At 46.0% G+C, this 11001-nt stretch overlaps 2 protein-coding genes across 2 annotated transcripts; both read left to right on the top strand.

The window, feature by feature from the left end:
* Positions 1-263: 263 nt before the first annotated feature.
* LOC108652353 (uncharacterized) lies at positions 264-5174 on the top strand. The gene is made up of 6 exons (XM_018102522.3): positions 264-464; positions 529-946; positions 1002-1252; positions 1311-1904; positions 1964-2810; positions 2875-5174. The coding sequence occupies exons 1-6, from the start codon at positions 381-383 to the stop codon at positions 4404-4406; spliced, it is 3726 nt and encodes a 1241-aa protein (XP_017958011.1). The 5' UTR covers positions 264-380; the 3' UTR covers positions 4407-5174.
* A 1624-nt stretch (positions 5175-6798) lies between these two features.
* On the top strand, positions 6799-8999 carry tap (Basic helix-loop-helix neural transcription factor tap). The gene has a single exon (XM_018099699.3). The coding sequence runs from the start codon at positions 6998-7000 to the stop codon at positions 8159-8161; it is 1164 nt and encodes a 387-aa protein (XP_017955188.2). The 5' UTR covers positions 6799-6997; the 3' UTR covers positions 8162-8999.
* Positions 9000-11001: the final 2002 nt, after the last annotated feature.

Here is an 11001-nt window from a genome sequence, read left to right as displayed (position 1 = left end):
AATGAGAGTGAGAATTTAATATGGCATTGCTGCATACACTTGTGACACTTCATATAACCTAACATAATATATCATATACCTAAGCATTTTAAAAATGTGCACATTATTGAAAGTAAACTAAATGCAGCAATAACTCAATTTCAATTTCATTTCTATAGCTTCTATGCATTTGATATATTTCGATTTTCAAAAAATGCCGCTCAATGTTGTTGCCAGGCTGAAGCTGACTGCTACGCAACTCAAGTTTCTATCGATAAGCGACATACGCAAACTCTCATCTCTTGCGGACGTGCACACCGGCTGAAAAATAAATAGAACTTGTATGGGTTTTTTCTAAACCCAATAAATATTTCCGAGGTTTATTGAATAAAAACCTCAGAATGGATATAATACTGCCTGATCAATGTAATGAACAGAAATTTCTTGACTGTGCTGCGAAAATACAGTATGACGAGTTCCATGCAGTAAGTATAACAAATTAGACGGCATTTTCTTAGTCTAACTGTTGTTTTTCTTTTCTTGTGGCAGAAAATGTTTTTGTTCTTTGCGGGTTACAGCGATGTGGACGTCTATCAGCTGATACCTGATGATCGCACTCTGCAGTTAATATACGGATGGGAAGCGTGCCATATACACAGTCGTGAACGCATCACTGAGGAACTGGTCTACATTGTCCGAATACTGGCGCATCATACGTTGCAGCTGTGGTTCAGCCAGGAGTGGATTGGGTGCTCGGAGAGCCTCAAGCGCATGCTGATATACTACATAAGCAAGGGCTACACAAAGTTTAATAAGATTAAGGGACTATGCAACATCGACTGGCCTTATATACTCAACTACCAAATGAACCCATGGCGTTTGCCCTACCTGCAGCAGCTCTTCGCCAATTTAATGCAGAATAAACATAATGTGATTGAACACGCCGTGCCGCCAGCCACGCCAGAAGGTGTAAATATTTACCTTGTGTTGACTTGAATTAATCGTTTCTCTTCTTTTGGTAGATATAACATTTCTGATGCAGGAGCGTTTGCATTTGATTATTTTGCGTCTATTGAAACTCTTCGATGCTGGCAGTTGGGAAGCTGTGAAGCAGCTTTCGCTGCGTGTGCTCGCCGCCTGGCTGAAATGTTATCCAAAAATATATGGTACAAGTTTGCCCTTTGAGCAGACGTCCATAGTGCTGGTGGCGCATCTCTATCTGCTAACGGTTTTTGTTGCAGACGACAATCGTGGATATAACATTGATAATATGGTAGATATACGGAGTAAAATTCAGTGCACTGACTTTAATATATAACTCGCTTTGGCAGATGTACAACATACGCTTCTATGCGCAGAGCATGCAGGAGGCATCGAATACGGAGGCCATGGGCTACACACCCGCTAGACTGATTGCACAGATTTGTGTGCGCTTGGGCCTAGGCAAGGATGGTTTCTTCGAATACATTGTGTTCAAGAGGTTCCATTTGAACCCCGTCACCTCATTCGCTGTCATGCTGGAGGCCTACACAAGCTACGTGCTAGGCAATCAGCTGCTAGAGCTGATGGCTCTCAATGAGCACGACTTTATGGCGCACCTGGCAAAGTTCAAGGTGCTGATGCATTGCTATGTGGAGGAGCGTGAGAACAGCGAACGTTTCTTACTCAATGAACTGCAAAAGCTAGAGTGCCAGCGCAACAGCCACGCGCTACCGCACACGGTGAATCTGAATCTCAACTATCAGCAGCAGATTTGCAAGGGCAATCGTGCGAGCAATATTGGCAACTACAAGAACTACGACGACGACGAGAAACCACTGCAGGATGTGGACGAGGAGCTAGACAGACAAATAGATCCGGTCTTTCAGAACGTGCCAAATAATGAGAAGGTGTTGGACTTTGTGTACAAATTGCTGGCACAGCGTGTAAGTTATCCTAATCCTATATATATAAATTATATATTAATAATTCTTTGCTTTCACAGAAATTCAGAGGCTGGCAGTTTGCCAAGATAGCGATCCTCTTAAAGATAATTGGCCAGAAGCTGAATACAATTGAAGTTTGGCGCTATCATCCGGGCTTGACCACGCAATTCATGCTTAACCTGGAGCACAATCTCTCTGATAACTATGCCGACTTGGCCAAGGTGTTTTCGGAGCACGCCTTCATGGAGGCTGAGTTCTGGCTAACTGCTTTCTATTTACATCCAACACGCAGCAGCTACTATGAAGTCAAACGTTGCTCGCGCATTAAAAAGAAGCGAAAGGATGACGAGGAAGTTGTCTCTAGCAGAGCTGCGGCACGTCCTGACAAACTGGAGCAGCATATCAAATATGAGCTGTTGAGTTCTACGATTGATGTTGATGAAATTGTTGCCATTACGAATCATAATTCGCCCGTAGCCGACTATGATCCAATTTCCAAGGCGCTGCAAACACTGCGGCTGCCGCGCAGCATACTCAAAGACTTGCTCACGGTGGCCTTTCAGCCACGCAACAAACGCTACTCCTGGGCTTTGGAATGGAATACTTTGCACGAGCGCTGCAGCGCCCTGTTGAAGAGCACGGACCTAAAGCAAAAGTTTGTGGCTTTAAATATGGCGGAGGCCAATGATGATCTGAAATATTTGAAGATCGATTATGAAAAGTATAAAAATCGGCCGCAATTGGACTATGGCACCATCGAAGAGGGCTACGAGAACGCTGTGAACGCAGCTGAGGGGGATGCTGAACTGAGCGCCGATGAGGACGAAGAGGCGCAAAAGCCACCGCGTGAGAAGAATGACCGGGACAGGAAGCGCCACCGAATACCGGTTAAGTTCTGGAAGGAAGGTAATTAAGACAAATAAGCATACTCTCATTTCCAGTTATATTAACTCAATGTTATGCTCAATAGTGTCCGAGGATGAAGATGAGGAGGAACAGGAATCTGACGAATCCGAGGCCTACTACACAGGCTCTGGAAGGCGCACTCGTTTTCGAGCAGCTGCGCTCGTGGCCAATACGATGATCAGCGACATGGATAGAGCCATGCGCAGTGGACGTCGTTCTCCGGCTGCCGAGCCACCAGCAGAGCCGAAGACACAGGAGACCGAGCAATCTCCGGTCGAAGCAGAGACATCGAAGCCACCGCCGCCAGAGAAATCAAACGTGCCGAAGCGTTCAATTGGTGAGCTGCTGCAATCGCAGGCGAAGTACACGAACGAAACTAGCGGCTTTAAAGCGTTTTCCGACATTTGGAGCTTCGAGAAGGTCGAAGAGCTCAACGTGGAAGTGGATGATAATGTGCTCATGGAGAGTAATTCTCTGCTGAGTAAATTTAAAAGTTTGCAGGGCTTAAGACGAAACGCACCGGCGACGACGACTCAGCTAGACACGAGCACGGAGACGGCGTACTCACGCACCAGCAGCCGTTACAACAGTGAGACGGACAGCTTGGAGTCTGGAGCATCGATGATGGCCATGCACGATGCGAACGAGTTCGAGGAGGGACAATCTGAAGCTGTAACTGGCGTAAGTAAAGTGTTCACGCCCCCTCCGGAGCCAACTTCAGATTTTACAATGGAGACAGAAGTGTTGCAGCTCAGAGGAAAGTCTTTGACCGGAGATGAGGAGGCCGCCAAAGCAATGCCGGGTGCCTTGGCGACGGAGGAGCGGACGGTAACGGAAGCTGAGACGGAACCGGCGAATCAACCAGCCATAGAGAAACAACCAAGCAATGAAAATGTCAAGCGATTCAAAGCAAATGATAGTTCAAGTCAGGAGCCAAGCTCATCCGTGAGTTTAGCTAGCGATGTGGATGCGCGACTGATTCAGGAGTGCTTGAGCCGTCAGTTGGAGGTGCGTCTGCACATGCTCTCACTACAGGACATTGAGCAGCTGCGTGGACTGAGGGTGCGCGTAAAGCGCACGAATCTCCACCACTATTACCGGGAATTGAAAACACAACAGGAACACAGCAGATCCTCGTCGACAAGCAAGCAGAGCCACACTGACGGCAGCAATGCCTCCACGCCCACTTCGGAGGTGCAGAGCGAGTGCGGCAGCAGAAGCAAAGTCAAGAAGGAGTTTGTGCATATAACATCCGATACGGCCGACCCAAAGGCAGAGCCTAGACTTACGGTGCAATTGAAACGCTTTAAGCACATCACTTCCGATTCGTCCACAGAACCGGATGAACCGGCGCGTCCAGCCTCGTTGCGACGACGACGACGGGGTAACAGATGGAGCCAGACGAAAATCAAAGTGAATCCGGCAAAGTTAGCGAAGGTGAAGCACGTGACGGGCGATACGGATGTCATCGAACTCTCCTCGGAGTCGACGTCATCATCGCAGTCGCCTGTGCCCGTGACCGTGAGCCGATTCCCAGCTATGGTGGTGCCCTCGGAATTGGATCCACTCTATGAGGAGGAAATCGTACCTTTCTGAAGATGGAAGGCATTTGCTAAGCTGATGCTGGTTTCTCTCGCTCTCCCTCGCTCTCGCTCTCCCCGCTCACACGCATGGCCCGGAGCTACGTGACTGGAGCGAATGCAGTCGGGGTTGCACGCCACGCACACATACACACACACACACAGGCAAGGCAGGGACAAGGATTGGGCACACACAGGCAGCTTGTTAAATTGAATTTGCGTCGCTTGTTAGAATGCAATTTGCCCGAGGCACACATATATGTATATTTGTCGATGCGAGTGTATTTTCTTTGGCTCGGACGGTGTTAGGATGTTTGATGAAATTATATATGTACAGAAGCCAGCTCATGGACCGGCACAAAGCGGGCATGGCTTTTATTTAGTTAACACTGCCTTGAGGCTATGCCTGCTTGCGTGTGTGTGTGTGTGTGTGCGTGTGCGTGAGTCTTGGGCGACAATTGCTGAGAAATTGAATGCGCCAGCTTCCATAATAATTCACATACTTTCATGCTAACCTAATAAGCGCTCACACTTCAATTAACTGTATAATTGATACGCATTATGCCTACTCACAAAACCTTCAATTAGCCACACGCGTCCGATCGACGGCTGCCACTTGAGCCACCAACAACCAGCGCTGACAACAACAACATTGCATACACACACGCACACACACCGACACGTGGCGCATGGTGTGAATTTCGATGGCAACATTTGAATTGCTGTAAGCCACAGTCGACAAGCGGCGATTGCTTGGCTTATAATCTTTGCTTTGACAAGAATATCCTGTGGCTTATCTCATAGGTGTTCGAAACAGAAATAACTAAACTGCTTAACTCAATTGGCTGCGTTTCTCCGGATATCTTGAGACTTGTACAAAAAAATGTGACCAAAAATGTAAATAAAGAAACAAGTATTAATAATGCAATTTGAAAATGTTTTTATGTATTTATATTTATTATTATGTTTTAATGGGTCGTAGATTGAAGACGAAGTACAAACTTCCTTCAAATTTAGAATTAATTTTCCTCAAGAAAGCATTATTAGCTAGAGAATTGAAATTTAGAGCATTTACTTATTTATATCTATATAATATCTATAATAATATGAAATGCGTTGACCACTCAAACTCCAATTGGAGACTTGGAAAATCGAATACAACTGTGTCTTGTACAGTTCTATATCTAGAAACTTTCGCTGTTAAATTGGGCAGTGGGAGACAGTGACAGGGATCTGGCATACTATGGGCTGCGAATGGGTATGCTACAGCCGGTAAAGGCCCGACTCAAACGCTTTCATTTGTCAGTTATATGTTTAAAATATTTGCATACAATTATTCCCCTTTTTTTGTCCTTAAAATTATTTTGAGGACTTTTCATTAAGTATATATGCCAGATATAAGCTATATTCTAACTACAACAAATCCACATCTATATCCAGCTTAAAAGAGAAAAGTTCCCACAGTTCACTTAACGCAGTTACTCGGCAGCTACTTCTAAGAGCTCTTCAATTGCCATAAATCTTGGCAACTGTCATCAATTTGGAACAATTAGCGTGCTTCAGGCCTCTCAATTAACGGTAAGCAGTGTCGCTGGCGACTCACTTTAAAAAAATGTTGGCTCGTGTCAACAATTTAGACCGGAATGGGCGGACGTATCATAACAAACCTGCACGTGCTCATTGTGGGCGGGGGCATGTGTGGCAGCCACTTAAAGTGGCAATCCCATGCAGCCTTGGGGCGGCGGCTCAGGCAGCCACTCGAGCAGCTGTGAAGTGGCTGGTGCCACAAAGCTCTGGTCCAATTCTGTGGCACGTGCCAGCCAGCCAGCGCAGCTTCACACATGTTGCGCCCACGGAAGTGTTGCGGCCACGTGCCGGTAATTCGCTTAGCGACAGGCGTAAGCCCGCAATGATTATTGCGGTTGCAAAAAAATAATAAATAAATAATGGAAAAGAGTTGCGCGCAATTGATATGAAGTGGCCACAAGATGTGTTGTGACAACGGCTGCTGATAAGCGGCACAGAGCATGCCGCTTTGAACTTTATGCGCTGATCCTCGCTGCCAGACAGAGCAGAGCAGAGCCAAAGAGAGCTGGGAGACAGATAATTCACTCTCATAGCTGCCATTGGCTTACGTTGAGGCGTAAAAAATGCTCGCATTTTAACTGGTAGTGGTTGCTGCTGCTGTCAGTGTGCCTCTGTGTGCGTGTGTGTATGTGCGTGTGTGTGTTTGTGTGTACAACCCCCTTTAGGCTAGAGAGCGAGTGGCAATCACTGCCGCGCATATCTGTTGGGATTTGTGCCATGGCGCCGCCATCGTCGCGACCGACGACAATGCGTCGAGGGTTGTTACCCGCCTAAATCAGCGGGCTTACCAGCCAGCTCGACCAGCACATAAAACCGTTGCGCACTCCTGTTCAGCTTTTAGTTGGTGCGGGCACGCGAAACGGTTAAGGCAACACACAAGAGCACAAATATCAGTGATATACGAGAACAAGCTAATATATATATATATATATCAGAGTAAAATGCGCCTAGTTGAGATCGTGCTTTAGATAGAGCTGCATCTATAACTATATATATAAGGAAAGCTACTGCGATCTCAACATGTCCGCCTGCTACAATGCCTACAATCCGGCGCATTCGTTTCAGTTTGAGGAGGCCGACGATGACGATGCTTCCTTTGACAGCGGCTACGAGAAGAGCTTTGAAACGGAGGCCCAGACCAGCTCACGTCGCCGTTTGGACTTTGGCGAACACTGCGGCAGCACAACGCCGGCCCAGGCGCCAGCGCCGTTGGCCTATGCCGGCAACTGGGAGATGCAAATGAATTCGCCACCTGCCGGCTTCGTCGGGCTGCTGGACTCGAGCAGCAATCACAGCACGCGCAGCGGTCGCACGCTGGTGGAGCACCTGAACAGTCGCGCCGCAACGGCCACATTCGAGCCGCTGGTGACCAGCACGCCGGTCAAGTCGCCGGAGGATCCGAATGCGCCGCGACCGAAGCGGAAATATGCCGTCGGCAAGAATCGCGTGACGCGTTCGCGCAGTCCGCTGCAGGTGGTGCGCATCAAGAAGTTCCGGCGGATGAAGGCCAACGATCGGGAGCGCAATCGGATGCACACGCTGAACGATGCGCTGGAGAAGCTGAGGGTCACCCTGCCCTCGCTGCCGGAGGAGACCAAATTGACGAAGATCGAAATTCTACGCTTTGCCCACAACTACATCTTTGCGCTGGAACAGGTGCTGGAGAGCGGCAACACCATCAATCTGGATCTGGAGAAATTGCAGAACTTTACGCTGAGCGGCGAGCGCATCACCAAGGAGCTCTTCGATGCGCTCTTCGTGAACCCGCAGCCGTATCCCATGTTTGGCAACGGGCGCATCTTTCCCTACGGACCGCATCAGCAGCAGACGCCGCCGATGCACTATACGGCTGGCCAGGCCATGGACTATCAGCCACCTGGCTTTGATCTGGGCAGCAGCATGCGCTACTATCAACAGCAACAACAACAGCAGCAACAGCAGCAGCAGCAGATGGTGGCGCAGTCGGAGCTTAGTCCTCAGCCCACAACTTCGGCTGCGTCTCACTTTTCCCAGGAGAAATATGATCTGTTTCGCAGCAGCTTTGAGGCAGCCGCCATGAACGACTCGGGCCTGCATCAGCAGAGCAGCTTCTACACACAAACGCCGCCCTGGAAGGACTACCAAGAGGATTATCACCAGCAGCAGCAGCAGCAGCAATTGCTTTATAAACAGTTTCAGGTATAGCATAGTTTCGGGGGCATCAGTGCGGGTGTCTATCTTCTCTGGGTGATATGTTCGACAGTGTGCTGAACCCTAAGCGGCACCGACAGCTGGAAAGGATTCACGCAAGCGCTGCACTAGCGACTCACCTTTGACCTATGGCTATATATATGCATATATATATATAGATAGATAAAAGTGTTTTGCTTAGAGCAGCCGAGTCAGTATTACTTTTCCAGCTCTCAGTCCCGCTGCGGCTCGCAATCAGTTGATATTTTGCATTAAGTATTAAATTGATAGCCAAGGCCGTGCTAAGCCAGGCGGCCTTAGTTATCAATTTGATTTGATTCACTTGGTGAGCCAAACAAAGCTTCAATTGGAATTCCAGATCTGATTGGGCTTTTGTTTTGCTCACTGAACTGAACTATTGAAGCTAAAAGTGTTTTCTATATCAACTAATTCACACTCAAATATAAAGCAATTTCATTTATATTTGATTGAAATGAATGCAAATATAAGAAACACTTTTTGCTCTAAAGATCGAATACAAAACGCATCGGTTGTCCATGTAAATTTAGTCAGAGCATCCATGTACCTTTGCTAGCAAGCCATATACTTATACATTAAGATCAGACGACTATATTTAGGATGAAGCATTAGCTAGATTTAGTTAGTTGGTTGGGTTAACAATGCAATTGCTAAGGAGAAACGCGAGCTAGTCATTTTTGCAAATCAGGTTTTATATATCTAAATATATATATAACTATATTTCGATTATAACTTAAGCTGAATTTGATGTAAACTATTACAATTTATTTTTGCTAATAAAGTTGAAGAAAAACCGAAACAAAACAAAACTACTGCAAAAAGCGATGCTTAGGTAAGCAGCAAATGGAAGTGGAGAAGAAAATTGCTAAAGTCAAGCCAAACAACCCTGAGTATGTGCATGTGTGTATGTTTGTATGTGTGTGTGTGTGCGGATTTCAGATTTTCAAACAAAAGACTTAAATTCAAATAAATATTGTATATTGCAGTGCACATAAAATGAATGCGTGTGTGTGCCTGTGTGCGTGTGTGTGTGTGTGTGAGTGCAGCTTGTTTATTGTAGGGGGCATTTTTGCGCCCTTACAATTCGACATGGGGTGAGTCGAACAATGGAAGATTGCCCGTCACCTGCCACAGAATTACGACTACAAAACGAATGTACCAATGCCTAAAATATACAACAGCAGCAGCAAAAGCAACAACAACAATAGCAGCAGCAGCAGCAGCAGCAACAGCAACAGCAGCCGAGAGTCCTGAAACATGAGCCAAGTGGCAGTGGACCTGCATGAATGCCACTCAAATTATTTAGTTGAATGAACCGGCAAGAGTCGAAATACTGAGTCGACTGACTGACTGACTGACTGACATTTTCCGTTACAGGAAAATAGAAAGGGTGACTCGTCGAAGATGCTGAGCTATATATTGTTGGAATGCAACATCTCCAAGAGAGTAGAGTGGAGTGGAGTAGAGTAGAGTAAAGTAGAGTCGCTAAGCTGCGCTTGTCATTTGTGCAGCTTTGTTGAAGGTGTCGGGATTTATCTTAACAATAATCATTATTCTAGCCAGTATATTTGTCGTTGTCAAAGGCGCAAATACGCAGCGGGCGAGCCGCTAAGCTGCATTCAATGCCAGCAGAGCTGGCGCTGAGGGTGATGCGCACAAAGGACAACTGTTGGACGGGGATACGGACGGACGGACGAAGCGCACAGAGGACGGGCATCATTAGCGTGCTGTCCCGCTAGCTGTGTCACGGGGTAGCAGCTCACTGCAGATGCTTATCGTCGGATCAATAACGGCATTACGCATACAACTACCAGTCCCCGCTCTCTATATACAATATATATATATATATATGTGACTATGCTAATACTGTGCGAGGCTTTGGTTAAACAATTTGCCGATTGCCGTAAGACGATAAGAAAACCAAAATGGAAACAAATTGCCAAAGCACGGTGCAAGGAGCAAACACAATGCTGACTGCGTCAAGTGCAGGTCCTTTGGGTCCGATTTATATGTGAGCCAATGGGCAATAGATTTCATTTCTTTACGCTTGGATATTGAAAAAAATGTAAGCAATTGTTTGACTTACTTGCAATGAATGTATATTCAGTGGAGGGTAGAAAAATAATCTCTTGAAGAAATCTCTCTTAAAAAAATACAAATAGAAATTATATATGTACCTTATTATACAGCTTTGATCACATAAAAGAAGTCTCTTCCTATACCGTTTCAATATATTAATATGATGTCCTTTAGCAGCTGCTTTGATCTTTAAGCAATGTTTTATTCCTAACATGTTGAATATGGGACTTTTCCACAAAAACCCCTTTAATTCTATCATCTAGTTGTACAATTTACCCTTTTAAAAACCTTACAAGCCCATAAAAGTATTCGACATTTGTGAACATAAATTAAGAGCATTTGATGCCGTCTAATTCTTGCTCAAGCATAAACGTGCCAATTTGTCTATTTGGTTCCAGATTCCGATATCAAAATTGGCAAAAATCGCAAATCGAATTTTATTTGGCGAATTGATTGTTTTACGCCTTTTTAGCATTCACACACATTCACCAGCCAGCTAGCATAAAAAATTTATATATGTATATATAAGAGTAGAAATCAGAAATTTAACCCTTCTGCAGCACATGTGCATTAACGTAACCCCTTCTGGAAATCCCTCTTTCTCTTGTTTTTTTTTTTTTTTTTTGGCAAACAGAATTCGCTTTGGTGGGTCGAGTTGAGCCGAGGCGAGTCGCTCGACCTTTTTAGCGATTCATTGCCCTGCTCGAATTGGTTTATCTGTGAAATCTGTGACGCTG

The sequence above is a fragment of the Drosophila navojoa genome, chromosome 4 (genome assembly GCF_054131105.1).
Source record: "Drosophila navojoa isolate 15081-1374.11 chromosome 4, UAZ_NAV_1.0, whole genome shotgun sequence".
Lineage (NCBI taxonomy): Eukaryota > Metazoa > Arthropoda > Insecta > Diptera > Drosophilidae > Drosophila > Drosophila navojoa.
The sequence above is the reverse complement of the archived record's forward strand: the minus strand, read 5'-3'. Positions and strand labels throughout refer to the sequence as shown.